Consider the following 17449-nt stretch of genomic DNA (forward strand, 5'->3'; position numbering starts at 1 on the left):
TTCAAAGGAAAAATGAAAAAATTCAAAATTTTAAATATACAATTTGAATTTGGAATTTTATAGCATTATCGTCTATATTTTTAGTTCCATTTTTTTCTTTTCTCCATGAAAATGATCTAATGCAGATCTTCTGTTCGCGTAAACATCGCAAGTATATTCAATTAGCGAAATTAGCATAGCAAAACAATAGTACGTGTTTACGAGTATTAAGAGAATTTAACGTCTTTTCATGGAAGACATGAAACGACACGTTCGAACGCTTTCTATTTGGAAAAGATTCCTTTGACCTGTCGACGTTCATTGTCCCCAGGTATGCAAATTCTAGGGCCACCTTTATGTGTGATAATTCAAGTTGATGAGTGTATACACGTACAGGCATCAGTTAAATTATAAAGTATATAATTACAGGATATTATTAAAAGAAATTATTCATAAACTTAATCAAATGAAAATTTAAAAAGTTTCTTCTCCATTTTCTTCTCAGTCGTATCTCAAAAAAATGAAGAGAAAGAGCTTCCATTACACAATTTTCCAAGACAAACTACTAATTTAATATGAAAAAGTCACACAATACCATAATGCACAAGAAAGTACGTATACAGTAACTATAACACATCAGGAAAAAAAGTTTTTTTTAAATAATAAAGCGTGTACACATATTCCGCAAAAGCGAAAGGTAAAGGAGTGTGAACGTCCTTTGAACCGGTTCGGTTCAACGTCCATGGTCAAGGCCACCATATTCTCCATAGAAAATTACGGAACAAGTACAACGCTTCATAAACGTAATATATCTCTATTCAACAGCAACTGTTTAACCTTTTCCTTCTTTTTTTTACAAAACATTCACAAAGAGATCTTATTACGTAGTATAATTGCTTCGTAACATTTCACGTAGGAATAATAACTTTTTTTTCAAAAACGAAAAATCCACTCGTCCTTCTGTTTTTAGCTTCTTCCTGCTTCACGTTTATTGCAGCCATAATTTCCCCGGAAATTTCAACTTCACGATGAATAAAAAGTCGTGTGCTCTCAAGGCTGACGGCCAAGTTCGCGAAGAATAGCCAAACAGTGTGTCATTTAGTCTATGAGTTCATTCTTTTACCTTTACAATAACCATAATTCTTTTTTCCCTTATTTTCAAGCGTGCTCTACATCGATTGGAGCGATTATATCGATGAAACTTTCCACGCTCGAATTCTACGTATGATTACAATCTTGCAAACTAGAAATTTCCCATCTATAATTATGTAATAACGCAAACTCGAACGATGAGTATTAATCATTTACAATTAAATTTGCATGACCTGTGCGTCATAATGCGTAACCAGTTATGCAAGATTGTTCAACTTTTCAGATTCTTAGATATTGGAAAGTCGAACGTTTATATTTCTGTTCTGCTGCTTGTTAAGTGCCCGAGAAAGCGTTTAACAACGTATTTTCTAGTAAAACGTTGTTTAATCTTTGATTATAAACGTGTTATTGTAACGTTAATTATATATCGCGTGACATCATATTGTAACGCAATGGTAAGAGTTTGTAATTAACGAAACGTAATATGGACTTAGGTAATTCTATATTGGAGCGATTCAGGATGCGTCAGTTAAGCAGGTAGCATATTTCTCTTGTCGTTTCCGGTCCACGTTCGCCAGGAAATCGAGGATTAGCCTCATCACCGTTTCGGGAACCATCCTGGAAGCCATAAACGGCCATCGAAGATTTTAGGATCATAAGAACGTTGAATTAGTCTTAAGGATATGATTTAATGAAGAGATAAACAAATTTTCATACTTATTAACTAATTTTTGAATGTTTCTATTCAAATAGGAAATTTTAGAATTAAAATAAATAGCTTTTATCGATCATACATGAATTTAGTTATGAAGAAAGTAATTCCTAATTTTTATCTTATGGAATTATCCTAGAATTTTGCTTGAAATTATAGTATTAATGTTGAGATAAGGGAAGTATAAAGTACCTGTTGATAGAATTCAATGTAAAGAGACACCTGGGGATAGAATATTCTGTATAATTCCTTCTGATTGCTTTAATTATCTCTCCAGCCGCGTATTCTGGCGATACAATTCCAAATATACAAGGAAACCTGCCATAAACGTCGCACATTTCGATAACAAGTTATTTGATTTCGGCAATGTCAAACTAACGTCTCGTGAACTACGATTTACCTATACTTTGGATCCCTGGCTAGTCCAGTGTCCACGTAAAAAGGATAAATAGTCGTAAATCTAACATTAGTAGACTTAGAGTCCAGTCTTAATTCTTCATGAAGGGCCTCCATCAGTCCTGTTGAAGATCAACATATGTTCCGTCTCGTTTGAATACTTCTCTAAACAAGAATTTACTCAGAAGGACACGAGTATCGAATTTACATAATTCGTGAATAATTTCTAACTGTTTCAAGAGTTTTGGAAAATATTGGTGTAATGTTTTTTATTAAAAAATTTATTCACCTCTGATGGCGAATTTAGAGGAGCAATAGGCTACTTTCTGGGACACCCCGTATATGCCACACATGCTGCTCACGCAGACTATATGTCCTCTTCTATTATGTATCATGTTCGGCAGAAAAGTTTCTATCGTCTGTTGAAATAAATAAATTCTGATGTACGATCTTTGGTGTTCATAATTCTTGAATTTTATGCGAATAATTCGACGAATAAACGCACCCAGAAGTTCGACAGGACATTGACACTGAATGTCTTCTCTACAAAATCCGAATCTTGTTGAAGAAAGGAGCTATGATATAGTACAGCTGCATTATTAATCAGGATGGACACTTCTGGCACGCCCACTTTCCTCATCAACCTCGCGGCTTCTCGAACCTCGAGCCTCTTCGATACATCGACCGCGAAACCATAAACCTAGATGATATTTTCTCATTATAACCTTTTAATAATTATTATTTTTCTCAATTTAAAGAAAAGAAAATTTTTTCACCCATGAAAAATTATTTGGACACCCTATATTGTTTATGTAAAAGAATTTTAATTAAATTTTTTATTTGTATCATTTTGGATCTTCTCTTACTTCCCCGCCATTTTTCGATATCGTGCTCATCGTCAATCGATTCGCCTCGTTATCTGCGTCCCAGCAGACGATTATGCAACCCAGAGAAGCTAATTGAATAGCCAACTCGCGACCAATTCCGTGTCCAGCACCGGTTATCTGATCATATACGTGACACGAGAATGTGAATGTTGCAATTCCATAATAAATAGTGTTTTCATTTACCAGTACTGTCTCTCCTAATAAATTCTTTGCTCGAGGTGGTATAACCATCTTAAACGTGGCCACTGTCATGGCAAAAGTGATCTTCACGGATAAAACGAAAATATCATAAAACAGACGTAAATGAGAAAATCTAAAAATATTCCTTATAATTGACATTCTTAATTCTTGCTTTAAGAGTTCCTCTAAAATTATCCAATTAATCGTTAAATACTCAAATCCCTTGTTATTCAAACTAAGTAAATAGCAATTTACGAAATACTACGTATACGAAGTTAGTCAAATAATAAACCAATTTTCTATTTTCCATCCAAATGCAAATTCAGCTCGTACTTTCGCGCGTCTACTAAACCATTAAATAAGCAAAACATAGAACCGCTTAAGCTACATGTAATGTGCGTATCTCAATAGAGCGGAAATTGTGAACTGCTCATTTCAGTACCTGTGAAAAGTGCATTATTTCCATGTAATATTCAGAGCGTTCGGAGTTCGAACGTTAAAGATCAAATTTCGCTAGCAATTGAAGAATGGAATCATTAGAAAGGATTAGGAAAAAACTTCAATTTATCGAGCATAGTTATATTATTTCAGATAGCCAAAAATCCCATAGGGTTTCTTACCTAGGTCGATTACCTGATCAGTGAAAGGAAGCATTCTGGTCCTTCGTGGCGGAGAATGTTTTTATTCTTTAATATCCGTGATAATAACGTCGATTTCTTGACTCGACAATCGCTTTCTTTCTTTGTACGTTTAGTTCGTTAAATGTGATCGTCCGTCATGGACATACGCGGGATAGAAGTGACGAATCAATTGCGGGTAAGTAAAGGATTCTGGGTTTTACTCGGGTATATGTACACTTTTCTATCCACCTAGTTGTGTTCAATAGCCTTCAACGATGAATTTTGAAGGATTATCGATATTCTTTTATTTAACATTTTTACAATCGTATTGTATCGTTGTTATTCAATTTCCGACAATTTACGGATTTACAATTATGGGAGTTTTGGGGAATGGAAAAATTGCGACATTCTTAATATGTCGTTTCATTAATTTTGTGATAGATTTCCATACGAATTTCACTTAAGTATAGAAAGTATAAAAAAGTAAAGATGGAGATATTGAAATTTCAATGAAAAGTAAATTGGATTAAAATAGATAATTTGCAGAACAGAATTGTGTGTTTCTTATTGTGATTTCTATATATTATAGACAATATATTAAACAAATTTTGTTGTTCTTTCTTTTTCAGAGTGCTATTCGTGCAAAATTGCTGGAACTAGGGATACGGTACGATGAGGAGTTACCAGATTATATTTTAGTAATGGTTGTAAATAAAAAGTCTCGCCAGCAGATGCATGAGGACCTGTACTTGTTTCTGGAGAACTGTACAACGCCATTTGTTGATTGGTTGCATGACCAGGTGCTGAAGAAACTACAGAAGGTCACTGTAGCGAAGAAGAAATCACTGAGAGAGTTTGTGCCTACAGTTGTTGTCAAGCAGGAGGAGGAAAGGAAAAAAAGAAAGACATCGACTACTTCTTTCTTGGAAGATCAGCTTGCTACTCAGACTGTTGAGAAATCTTCCAATAAGAATGTGAAAGATGACAAGTCATTCCATAAGCAAAATACAAAAATGTCCATATCTAGTCAAAAATTGGACACAAGTCAGAATAAGAGTGTAGATAAGTCAGTGAAAGGTACCAATCATGAGAATAAATCAGATGGTACGTCAACTGTTACTGTTGTTTCTCAACAATCTGTATCAAAAAGAATACAGATAACTGATAGTCAGAATGTAAATATCAATAAAGAAGTTCCATCTTTTGAAACTCCCAATAATAAATCTGGAGATTCTCATTCTGATACAAAGGTGGATGTTTCGTCATCTAGAAATCTGAAAAGACCATTGGACACTGCAAATAATTACAGAGAGAATTCAGAAAAGAAACAGAATGAAGCAAAGCGGTCCAAAATTGAAGAGGATGCAGAAAGCACTACAGAAGATAACACAAAGAAATTGAAATCTTGTGTTAACAAGCCAAAAGTCACTTCTGTTGTCTCTATTAAAAATCGTTTGGGTGTGGTTTCACCCAGGAAGAAATTTGAAGTTCACAGAGAAAAAGCAGATACCGAAAGTCGGTATAGGCAAAACGAGAAGCGTCTTGAGAAGCATCGGATGGACAACAATCGAAATAATAATTTTCAGAGGGGAAGAAACTTCGATACGGAGGATCGTACGAAGAGGACCCGCGAGATTGAACCGAAATACAATGAATCTGATAAAATTAGTAGCATCAGGACTCGATTAGGCAGTTTTAAAATCGAGAAAGCAGCTAAGAGTGTAGAATTAAGGGAGAAAGTAAATTCTAATCTAAAGTCGAAATCAGCGGAGAAAACTACGGGTACGATTAAGGATCGTTTGGGTATTGCAAGTACTAACAAATCACCGAAACAATTGGGGAGTAAGGAATCTGTGGAGTTCAAGAGCAAGCCTTTGGAGCAAGATCGAGATACATTGAGTAACAATAAAAATATAAAGAACAGATTAGGACCACTGAAGAATAATTTTAAGCCAGTAAGCATGAAGAGCGGCTTCAATTCATCTGTCAGGCGTTCTCAGAGCAGTGAGGATGAAGACTACCTCACACTGGGTGCAGAAGAGGAATTGGATGATGATGCACAGTCTTTGGGGAATTCTGGTCCTATCAAGTCCCACATAATAGCTATAAATAAACCTGCTCCAGTGAAAACTGAAAGAAAGCGACCAAGATCATTAGAAAAGGTGAATAAGGAATGCAGCGATCCAGAAGAAAAAGTTGAAGAAACTAAGATACCTAGCAAAGTAATCGTAACACCAAGACCACTGAAACCATTGCAACCTACGCAGAAACGCGCCACGCAATCGCTTCTGTTAAGAGCGGTCGCAGAAGCAAATCAGTCTGTCGTTACGCAAAAGAATCCAGAGCCATCTTTATTGGTGTGTATAAAATGTAATAGATAAATTGTACAATATTGTTGATGCTCCAAAAGAAAAAAAAATTAATATAATTTTTTTGCAAACCTTAACACGTTTATTTTCATTGAAACACACCTATTGCCACAGGACAAGAAACAAACATTAAAGCATCTTAAACCTGCTGCTGTAAGAGACGTGGGTCAAAATTTGTCGGTACACCTTAATTCCAATAAAAGATTAGTCATGGAGAAAATACAAGTAGAATTGAATACAGACGTTTCAGAGTCGAAATCGAAATCTTGTAAGTATATTATTATTTCTATGCTTGGAGATATGTATAATACCTAAAATTGTTTCTCTAATATATTTAGTATTGTACGGTCTGTAGATGTACCGCAACCGGTCACAGAGGAACACATGGGTGTCGTAATGTCTTTGTTTCAAAGGAGCGACGATAACCAGAAATTCTTAGTCACACTGAATGGATATAATAATAATTTAATGAAAGAGAAAACTACGTCTGACGATGACGAGCGTTTAGAAATGGAGGTAGTTCGTAACAGTCTAAATTATATATTTTTGTACCAAATTGGTTGTTTAGTACCTTATTCTGATAGCTCATGTTTGTAGGTGAACGAAGATGATGAACTTGCCCTTTCGACGATACAAAATGATATATACATACAGAACGAGTCAGAAACTTCTGTCTTCCAAATAGACATGGAAACAGAGGGAGATATAAGTGTAAAGGAAAGAGCAGAGGAGAACAACGAAAACTGTAACACAGAGAATGTAGACAAAACTGAAGAGATACCAAAAAAGAGAAGAAAATTGAGCCCCATTATTTATAACAGATCACATTCACCAAATCCTGCAGATTTAAAGGCCAGCACGTTGTTGACGAGTCCATTATTAACTAAACGTAAATTATTTCATTTCAATAACTTATTTTTCATAAACATTTAATGCTATAAACTTCTCAATGTTTTTTTTTTTTAACGTTTTCAGGTCTAGAGAAGAAACCATTAACAGAAAATACAGTGACAGTGATAGACAAATCAAAGGAAAAGTGTAGATACTGGCCAAATTGTACATTAGGAAATAAGTGCGCGTATCTTCACCCCCTCGTCATGTGCAGGTTCAATTTTTTTTTTATTTAATTTTTTCAATCGCAATTTTTTATAAACTCGTTAATTTTAATTTCTTTTTCAACTTCAGTGCATTTCCAGCGTGTAAATTCGGCGACAAGTGTGCTTACAGACATCCCAAATGCAAATTTGGGTTATCCTGCACCAAATTGGGGTGTGTATTCTCACATCCAGCTAAACAGTGCAAGTACCATCCTTTCTGTACGAAACCAGCCTGTCCATATGCTCATCCAATGCCAGTGGCCGTGGAGACAACAAGCCAAAGGGCGAAATTCACGTGGCGCAGACGAGATTGAGTCACACCGTTGTACAAACGATGTACAAATCCCCTTCTCCTCTAGCGATAGATCGACACAAGCACACGTTGGCGAGAATATCGTTACAATCGAAACTTACTATACGTATATAGGCAGCAATAATTATAGTAGTAGATTAATACTGCCAATTACATTATGTTAGGCGCGTTACCAATAAGTATATTGATTAGCTGTTTACAAAGTATTAAGAGAATCCTTACTTTTTACTCAGAGATCTTACACCATTCATAGATTCATAGTTTCATTTACTGCACACGCATGCCACTTTATCGTAGAATTATTACAATAGGGTAACTTCTATCTACCACCATTAAACATACTTTCTCTATGCTATATTCATTTTTCTATATCGTTGACGGCGATATTCTTGCCAACAAGTGAACAAACGACATTCTACTTTGTACAAACTAACGGGTGTACGTTTCGATCGTAAATCTGGGTCGAAATTACGATGTTCGACCCTCCCATTTATTAATCTGTATCATATATCACACGTCGACTCACCAGAGAGTTTGCATTCGTTGATTGACCCATTATTATTATTATTATTATTACAATTGTAGCTCTATTCGTTCCTGTTGTTGGGCTACGGGCACAATTGTACCATGTTTTACCAATTTTTTTTTCCCTCGTCGGTTCAGTTGAATGGATCGACGTTTTGTTTTACTCGTAGCGTTTAAGGAGGCATTGTATTGATTAGACATTAACGCGCTTTTTGACAAGTAAAAAAAAAACATACATATATATATGTATGTATGCATAGAATTGTATGATTGTTGAGCGAAATGTGTTTTTGGTTCATTATTCTCGCCTTATTAGTTCAAAGGCAACTCTATTCTCTTTCTTCCTCTCTGTCCGCATTCGAAATTATCATGAGCTCTATTTATTACTCGATGGCTGTGCAATATAATCGTCATAATATGATTTCTACTCGAACGATTAATGAAAATGATAAGATGGTTCGAGAGCCGATGGAAAAGAAAAAAAAAATATAAATCATCAATTCTTTTTTCTCTTTCGCGTAATTTATAATTTATACTATTATCGTACGTGAGTGTAGTATAAACCACATTTCAAGCACTTTATCGATTCGTTCAATACACCATTGAGAAAATTGAACACACACTAATCAACCTGTTAGGCATTAACGAGGATATAAATCTTGTATAAACGATTATAAATACACGGTTATATCTGTAAATTTTAAGTAATTCTATTCATTGAATGCCCCCTTTAAAAAAAAAAAAAAGAAATTCACTTTGACAAATTCTTAAAGAGGAAAAAGAAAAAAAATCATTCGATCATTTTCGATAATCAAGATCAAATTGTTCAAGTATCGTCAAAGGTACCAAAAAAAAAGAAGAAAAATAATTCCCCTTTAAAAGGAAATTCCACAAATATAAATTCTTTTTCTTTTTTTGATTCTAAGTATCAAAGGTACCATAAAAAGTCCTCCATTAATCTGAATTGTTATATAATAGCGACACTTGTGCTGAATCTTCACGATAAACCCTGCATCTGTGCACGCATACACGTACCCTTGATTCGTTGTGCCCGCTTTGCAATCTTAAAAGGCTTTCCTCTACCTGTGCAACAATAACTGACCTATATTATCGCGACTGGACAACTACCGTTCAAAGAATCATTGTAAGGAATACAGCTGATGGAACAATGAAACCTCCACTTATCTTCGGAGACAATAGGACAGGAAAATGGTACCTCTGTGAATTGTTCCACATTTATTGTCCATGTACGAGCATTTTTCTCCTTGTTTTTCGTAAACTGTTTTCCTACTTTGCAACATTATTTTCGTTCGAGATGACATCACGACGGATTAGAGGGAATAGAATAACAATCTGTACAAATAAAAGATGACTCATGCAAAGGGTTCCTTTCCTACCGAAAGTGTACCACAAGAGGAGGAGATCGACAGAGAAAAATGTTTCTTTGAACTTTGAACCTCATTCGACGTCCCTTTCAACACCGATCGCAATATTTTTCTTTTTTATTCTCGAACATCGATACCTTTAATATACTAACGCGACAAATTCATGAAAATAATTCTAAAGTAAATTCCTTCTTCGTTTTCCTTGAATGTGGAATATCGACACGTTTGGGAAATACTTGCCAAACTTGATCGAAATAAAAATATAAAAAATATGTTGGAAATTTTTCAACGAATTATCGACGGGCAAACATTCGTAGGTTAAATAAAAAATTTGAGTGGACGTGATGGCCATAACGTGACGATAATATGCTCTATAAGAAAATTTCAGAAAATACCCTGTCGTTGTGGATGTATCCTCCGAGCTTATCTTATCTCACGAATTGACACGGTGTCTCTCGTCGTAGCTCTTCGTAATTCCGTCCAGTTTTCTTCTGGGGCTCGTGGCCAGCTCAACGAATCACGTGAAACCGCACACGATCTCCACGATCTCCAACTTGGGGCAATAATTAAAGTAAAGTTCCTTCGTATCTTCGAAATTAAGCCTCTATCTCGGTTCTGAACACTGTCGATCGCGATTTCCATCGAGATAACTTCTCACCACAAGTACGTGACTGCTCGTTCTTCTGGACTTCTTGATGCTTTGCTCGTTTTTCAAGAAAAGGTACGTATTTTTTCAATAATAATCATCCTTATTAACTTTTCACACTTTTTCCTTATTTTACATGCGATTTTTTTCCCCACAATATTCAAGTTCTTATGTTCTGTTGCTCATTTTTTTTTTATGAGAGGTTTAATTAATACACCCAATTAGTGGACCAAAACCGAGTGGTAAGAAGATAAGAATTCTTTTATACTATTTTTTTGACCTACTCGTTAATTTACTTTTTATGGAATATTCGATTAATTCACTCGAACCGTTTAAAATCTTGCATTAAAATTTCTTTCGTATACCAAAATTATACCAGAATTTTTCCCTTGCAATACATATATTCCAAAATCTGAATCCTACTTCTCGCGAAATAAACTCAACGTAAGAATTCTTTTACGCAATATTTGCACGGTCGTAATTTCTTCATTCTAGAATATTTAGTTAATCGACTCAAATCCATTTACAATCTTACGTTAGAATTTCTTTCGTACACCATAGCGATAGCCTCTATATTTCATTTCTTCCGGAAACGTTTAATTAGTGGACCCAAATTATTTCCAAAATTAAATCAGAATTTTTCTCTTGCAATACTTTAAAATAATACCCTTCTCAGTTTTATTTCTCCTTGAAAAATTTAATTAACGGACTTGAAATGAAGAGGTGGACCAGCAGTCGGTAAGTCCCCGCGATAAGAAAATCCGATTTTTCTCTTGGTTTGATTGGCGGACGATGACAATGAAACCAAGAAAGAAGGGAAATTGTTGGCAGGAAAGGCTAACAATCGTGTACCTTTCTGCCGAAAGGTCTTTTGTCCGCGAGAGAGGGAGAGGGGAGATCCGTTGTCGCCCTTCTTTCGTGGGGTGGTTGTCGCAGGTCGTATAAAGCGGACACGAAGATTATCCTGATCATTAAGGGCCTGCAGACCTGCTGGTGACGTCGTTCGCGAGGTACAGAAACGAGACCAAACAAAAAGACCGACTTGAACTGCGTGATGGGCATCGAGAGTGCATCAGTGAACGAGGTAGTGATTTTATCTTCATCTTAACATCAGTTTTTTTTTTTGTAATAGTTGATCAATATTTATCGATCGATACTTTCGATTTATAACTCGAATAAATCAGGTGGTGAAAGCCTCAGAACTGACATTGTTAGTACTTAGAAATTTCAAGGATTAAACGATTGTCTTCATCTAACGATGAAGGTAAATGATTCATAGTGTTTCTTGTGTTGAAATTTTTATTTATTGGTTGTTAGTAACTGTTAGAAGTATGGAGGAAGAGAATTTTCTGTTTACTAGAATATCGATTATGTAAAATCTTGAATTTTCTAAATTTAGAGCTCTCTAGGATCTACTTTTCGACCGCCATATTGATGTTTCACTATCTTTTCCAATTGCACCGTGAAAGCGTCGTTTGGAAATTCACGAAAATGGATCAGAGATCTATGGATCCTTAATTTTCCATATTTATTTATATTATTAAATCACTCGGTAGTTTCGTACTAGTCTTCCATCGACTTTTCTTCTCAAGAAAGTCATATTACTTTAAAATTCACGAAAATGGATCAAAGATCTATGGATCCTTAATTTTCCATATTTATTTATATTATTAAATCACTCGATAATTTCGTACTAATCTTCCATCGTCTTTTCTGCTTGAGAAAGTCATAATACTTTCAAATTCACGGAAATGAATCAGAGATCTATAGATCCTTAATTTTCCATATTTATTTATATTATTAAATCACTCGGTAGTTTCGCACTAGTCTTCCATCGACTTTTCTTCTCAAGAAATTCATATTACTTTAAAATTCACGAAAATGGATCAAAGATCTATGGATCCTTAATTTTCCATACTTATTTATATTATTAAATCACTCGATAAGTTCATATTAAAGGGAGTGATACTATTTGTAAGTTTATGAAAATGGTTCAGAGAGCTTAAAATCTTGGAAATATTTCAGAAACACCGCGGAGGTGTCGCAGACATCCCAGAATGCAGGGAACAAACCGACCTGGACACCGAGTACCGGGATTTCCCGGAGGAAAAGATCTGGAGTCCAAAGGAGGAAGTGAACGAATGGGTTCCCCTCTACGTTTTCATGGCTCGTTCTGTTTTGACATTCGTGCAAGAGAGCCAGGGTATTTCCAACAGAGAAGCAATGGAGAACTCTTGCACGGGATACGCGGAGCAGTACATCACGGATGTTCTTCACGACTCCGAGTATATACCGGAAGTCGCGCTGAAGACGCTGCTCACGAAAGAATTGCCAAGAAAACTAGTTTCAAAATGGACGCCACAAGACACTGTGAGTATTTTACGATGCAATTTTTCCAGATATAAAAATCTTCTACAATGTAGTTAATAATACAGTGTGTAACTAAAGTTTCTAAACTGTGAGTTTAATAATTTATTATGGTAGAATGGGAGACAATAAAAGTGTCTTTCTATGGTACACTAATTCAGATATATGCTTTTTATTACTAAAACACTTAAACCTGTCAAAACGACGGATTTCTGTATTTATATACTTTAAATTATAGAGATTATTAAAATGCTTGTGTCTAAGTGTACGATGACTTTGGTTGAGATAAAGAAATAGATGCCCACAGATGATCTATAGAAGATCTATAGAATAAATAATTGATAGAAGAATAGATAAGAGTAGACGTGAAAGATAACTTATAATATGTCAATTTATTTTCCATTAACCATTTTAATTTTGAAGTTCTGTATATCGTATACCTAAATACATACATCAGAATGGAAAAAATGTACTACGTTCAACGACATTGCTGTTCCAGCGTCAAATAAGTCAAATTGTCTAAAATGTCTAAAATTTAAAAAAAAAAGGTGTCAGTACGTGAATGAAACTATTAGTACCTACTGTACAATTGTAAAAAGAAGGTATCAATACGTAAATCAAACTATTGATAATACACGTATCACTGAATAATTACTTCTCGCGAAGCGTACTGATTCATAGTTTTAAGTCAGATAAAGTAAATTGATTATCGCGATAAGAGAGTGTTCTGAGTCTTCTTGCAGTATTTTTCAACAAGTTCACGTTGCTTCGTTTCTCTATTGGAGGATGATGTGTTCTAATTGTCTTCGTCACGGTTGCTGTTGCAGGAACTTTTCATCAAAGGAATTTCGAAACATGGGAAGGATTTCACGAGTATTCAGAAGGAACTTCTTCCACAGAAGGACATGGTACGTTGCGATTTTCTTGTATTATTTAAACAAATTATCCGAATAGAAAAATTAACTTCGTTCTTTTATACATTTAGCCACGATGCTTTTCTATATTTTCATAGATTATACATATATTGCTTTCGCACAGTGTTGGGCAAAAGTTATTTGGAATAACGAATAAATTCGAATTACTCGTTCTTCGAAGTTTTGAAATAAAAAGGAGAAATAAATTTCTTTTTCTCGATGAATTTTATTTTTCGACTTAAGTACTACTCTTCTCAAACGCCTCGTCGGAAATCTTGTGGGAGCAAGGTAGATTAACTATAGTAGGTTAGGAGAACTTTGTGAAAGAATGAAATTCGTTATTCGAATAACGCCCAACACTGCTTCGTACAATCTTTATTTACGAACCTATGAATAGATGGGAAATATCGTAGCTAAATAAAAGTACCAAATTAATTTTTTAGATTATTCTTTACTCCTTTTTAAATACACTCCACTTTTTGCAAATTTTTTTAACTTCCTCAAGGTTTTCGACATTTCATCAGCCTCTTCAGTAACTTCTTTTCTTAAGTTCTTGAATTTCTGAGTACAAATATAAACTGAAGAAAAATGATCTTCCACGATATACGTTTCAACGAAGGCTTCACATTCAATTTTCCCATAAATGCAAATATCAATTCATATCACCAATTTCTTTCAATTTTTCCAAAATGTTTCTCTCATCACTCGACACATGCCACGTAACATTTGGAAGCAGAACTCCCATTAGGCGCAGAAGAATACTCTTGGATTCAAAACTCAAACAAGATACGCAGGAAAGTAGGTTAAAGTGATAAAGAACATAATTGACAGTTTCCTATCAATATTTTAATGTGACATTTCGACCCCCTTTTCAAATTCCTCCGAAACTCGTGTTTTTCATCCGTAGAAAGTGTTAATCAAGTTCTCAAATATTCGTTGAAATTACAGAAGGACATCGTAGACTTCTACTACGCCTGGAAGTGGTCAGAGCCAGCGAAGGAGTTCAGAAGTTGTCGTCGCAGGCGTCGTTCCAACTCCAAGCGACGCTTCCCATCGATCGGCTGTATTTTCGGCGAGCTATCGTCCCCGAAGATCGTCACGCGCAGCGTCGCCGCTGCCTCGAGGCTCTCCCTCGAGAAGAGCGGGCAAATCCTCGGCGTGGCGAATCCCACGGAGTCCTCGAACGTGGTGGCGAAGAGGAGGCGAAATGGTTCGCTGGTTGTTCGATGATAATCGCATAATTGATCGCTGTGAGTGGACTACAGCTTTTGAGACTGTTATAATATAGCGTTGGTATTCGACGTTGAGGAACTTTGGAGCCATTTTACCAGATTGACACGAACCAACAAAAGCAAAATGGTGTAGCGAGAGTATTTTCAGTTGAAAGTACGAGACTATGATGGATTCTTGAGATGTTTACGTCGAAGAGAGAGGTAGAGAAGGTTTTTGAAGATTCTGTTATAGAAAATGGCACATGGAGATCTTATATTGTTAGTTAATATCGGATGTATCTTAACCCTTTACCATTTCAAGCCGTTTTCAATTTGGAGAATTGGAAATTCCGAGCTATTTTTCTTTTTTATTTCAACATTTCTGTAATAATAGGAGAAAGTTGAGTAAAATTGGGTACCTTAATATATTTTCTTCTGGTAACCACAAATCAGAGGGGAAAGAACTCTACACGTTATCACCAGTCTTGCATAATTAAAAAATGAGATTTGTTGTTTGAAAAGAATTATTTTGGCCACTAAGAGGAACAGGATTTTCTGGAAATGTTGAAATACTCAGTTTTGCTTCATGGATGGGGTAGAATTGTCTGCAACATTTAGTGCAATTACAAAATCTTTATTTCTATCAGTTAAGAATTAGTCAAAATTATTTGAACTTCTTCAAATCTCAAACCTCTTTGGATTTTAAATAAATATAAAATTCGTTGCAGAATATGCAGGCTTCGTTAAGATATTTCTCTCACGATGAGTTCTCTTCTTGATGATGTTTTTCTTTTTCTTTTCCTTTTACCACATATCACAGCTCTTATCACAGAGATACCCGGTTTTATCCTACTTTCCCCTATGCAGGCTGTCCCAGATTTTCCGATCAAACTTTGTAAGTCCATTCAATGGGTATATAAATAAGAAAAAAAAACAAGAGGAACAGGATTTTCTGGAAATGTTGAAATACTCAGTTTTGCTTCATGGTTGGGGTAGAATCGTCTGCAACATTTAGTGCAATTACAAAATCTTTATTTCTATCAATTAAGAATTAGTCAAAATTATTTGAACTTCTTCAAATCTCAAACCTCTTTGGATTTTAAATAAATATAAAATTCGTTGCAGAATATGCAGGCTTCGTTAAGATATTTCTCTCACGATGAGTTCTCTTCTTGATGATGTTTTTCTTTTTCTTTTCCTTTTACCACATATCACAGCTCTTATCACAGAGATACCCGGTTTTATCCTACTTTCCCCTATGCAGGCTGTCCCAGATTTTCCGATCAAACTTTGTAAGTCCATTCAATGGGTATATAAATAAGAAAAAAAAATGTTGCGTAAACGTACGTCGTTTGAAGCTTTATGAAAAAGTTACAGCAAAAATACTATATTTACTATCTGCATTTCGTACTTTTTAACCAAACTTCAAACGACTTACGTTCATATAACATTTTTTCCTCACTCACTGACAAAGTTTGATCGAAAGCAATCAGTACACCCGGTATGTATAAATATTCGAGTGTAAAGGGTTTATATATTTTAAGACTCGAACTAAGGAGAGCATCCTGGAATAATTGTACAATAATTTAATTCTTTAATATTCCTTTTCCTGTATATAATATCCTTCCTGATCTGCAATATATGTACATAAATAGTTGAAAAATCGTTGGAAAGAACGGTTGTACAGAGGGTGAACGATTAAAAAAGAAGAGGACGAAGGGAGAGATTTTTTAAATATTTCACTTTTTATTCCATACGATCGGTGTCATTAAATAAAATTCTTCGTAATTAGATGCTAGCACACTGTAAGATTGTAACGGCGAGAGACTTGCTCGGTTTCTCTGGTTCACCAACATGGCGTAACATGAACACGGCACGTGTGTATGTGTGTTTTTGTGTGTGAGAGAGTGAAGAGCAATGGCGTGGCGCGAAAACGTAACTCGCGTGTCGTTTTCTCGTGCTTCCGGAGTAATCCTGTTCCAGCTACATTCGCGCTATGGCACATTCGTTTTCTCCTCGTCTTCTCGACGCTTTCACCCTTCTGGGGGGGACCAGGGCAGAGCAATTTTGTCATTTCGAATCAATCGAATGAAATCGCAATTTTCGCCGAACTTAAGCTGAAATTTCAAACATTCTATTTAGTTTGCTTTTTTCTTTTTTGCAACACAAATCCTCCGGTAGAACTCTTTTTTACGGAAGAATTAAAATAAAATTGCAATTGTTGACGAACTTAAACCGAAATTCCAAACTGCCTATCTTTTTTTCTTCTTCTTTTACGAGATAAATCCTTTTGTGCAATTTTTCGAATTGAAACAATATTAGACAGATTTTATGTTAAGGTTTATGGAAAAAAAAAATGTCGAGTATTTCCCATATTTCCACAGTATTAAATTAAATCACACTTTGATCCGTGAATGGACAGTTCTCAATGTGTCCAATTAAAAGAAATATTAAACGATGACTCGAAGAGAGGACAAAGGTTCACATCGGACGACAAAATGGCAAAAGCAGCGTGGTCGTCGACCCCCAAAAGGTTAAAGACGAAGATGTCAGCTACCATTTAAGGCCACGTGCAGGCTGGCAACAAAAGCTCGACGCGACGACTTCTCCCTTTGTTCGACGGAAGTTTGCAAAGAACAGCTTGTAACGTTTCGCTCTTCTTTCTGACCTTTCTTTCTCTCTCTCCCCGTTCTTATAATCTTCACATCTCTCTTATTTCAATTTTTCATCATTAACACATAGCACTTTTTCCTTTC

General features: G+C 35.4%; 3 protein-coding genes across 3 annotated transcripts; 2 read left to right on the plus strand and 1 right to left on the minus strand.

Moving 5' to 3' along the window:
* Window positions 1-1586: 1586 nt before the first annotated feature.
* On the minus strand, window positions 1587-3405 carry LOC108575746 (short-chain dehydrogenase/reductase family 16C member 6-like). The gene is made up of 7 exons (XM_017938635.1): window positions 3250-3405; window positions 3046-3183; window positions 2685-2879; window positions 2469-2598; window positions 2184-2301; window positions 1976-2101; window positions 1587-1689 (listed from the first exon to the last, which is right to left on the minus strand). The coding sequence occupies exons 1-7, from the start codon at window positions 3403-3405 to the stop codon at window positions 1587-1589; spliced, it is 966 nt and encodes a 321-aa protein (XP_017794124.1).
* Window positions 3406-3929: 524 nt separating this feature from the next.
* LOC108575750 (zinc finger CCCH domain-containing protein 14) lies at window positions 3930-8110 on the plus strand. The gene is made up of 7 exons (XM_017938644.1): window positions 3930-4062; window positions 4496-6223; window positions 6350-6503; window positions 6591-6751; window positions 6833-7124; window positions 7211-7340; window positions 7421-8110. Exons 1-7 carry the CDS (start codon window positions 4024-4026, stop codon window positions 7644-7646), a joined length of 2730 nt encoding a protein of 909 aa, XP_017794133.1. The 5' UTR covers window positions 3930-4023; the 3' UTR covers window positions 7647-8110.
* A 3142-nt stretch (window positions 8111-11252) lies between these two features.
* Window positions 11253-14712, plus strand: LOC108575747 (arginine-glutamic acid dipeptide repeats protein-like). Its single transcript, XM_017938637.1, has 4 exons — window positions 11253-11285; window positions 12227-12571; window positions 13396-13476; window positions 14431-14712. Exons 1-4 carry the CDS (start codon window positions 11256-11258, stop codon window positions 14710-14712), a joined length of 738 nt encoding a protein of 245 aa, XP_017794126.1. The 5' UTR covers window positions 11253-11255.
* The last annotated feature ends 2737 nt before the right edge of the window (window positions 14713-17449 follow it).

The sequence above is a fragment of the Habropoda laboriosa genome, unplaced genomic scaffold, assembly GCF_001263275.1.
Source record: "Habropoda laboriosa isolate 0110345459 unplaced genomic scaffold, ASM126327v1 scaffold323, whole genome shotgun sequence".
NCBI classification, from domain to species: Eukaryota; Metazoa; Arthropoda; class Insecta; order Hymenoptera; family Apidae; genus Habropoda; species Habropoda laboriosa.

What these genes read in the sequence shown, in the direction of transcription:
- LOC108575747 (XM_017938637.1), top strand. Translation starts at nt 11,256, where the DNA reads ATGGGCATCGAGAGTGCATCAGTGAACGAG. An exon ending in AGAGTGCATCAGTGAACGAG is followed by an intron (nt 11,286 to 12,226) that starts GTAGTGATTTTA and finishes GAAATATTTCAG; the next exon opens with AAACACCGCGGAGGTGTCGC. An exon ending in AATGGACGCCACAAGACACT is followed by an intron (nt 12,572 to 13,395) that starts GTGAGTATTTTA and finishes TTGCTGTTGCAG; the next exon opens with GAACTTTTCATCAAAGGAAT.
- LOC108575750 (XM_017938644.1), top strand. Translation starts at nt 4,024, where the DNA reads ATGGACATACGCGGGATAGAAGTGACGAATCAATTGCGG. An exon ending in ATCCAGAGCCATCTTTATTG is followed by an intron (nt 6,224 to 6,349) that starts GTGTGTATAAAA and finishes CTATTGCCACAG; the next exon opens with GACAAGAAACAAACATTAAA. An exon ending in GAGTCCATTATTAACTAAAC is followed by an intron (nt 7,125 to 7,210) that starts GTAAATTATTTC and finishes TAACGTTTTCAG; the next exon opens with GTCTAGAGAAGAAACCATTA.
- LOC108575746 (XM_017938635.1), bottom strand. Translation starts at nt 3,405, where the DNA reads ATGTCAATTATAAGGAATATTTTTAGATTTTCTCATTTACGTCTGTTT. An exon ending in TATTAGGAGAGACAGTACTG is followed by an intron (nt 3,184 to 3,249) that starts GTAAATGAAAAC and finishes GTATATGATCAG; the next exon opens with ATAACCGGTGCTGGACACGG. An exon ending in ATGTCCTGTCGAACTTCTGG is followed by an intron (nt 2,599 to 2,684) that starts GTGCGTTTATTC and finishes TTATTTCAACAG; the next exon opens with ACGATAGAAACTTTTCTGCC.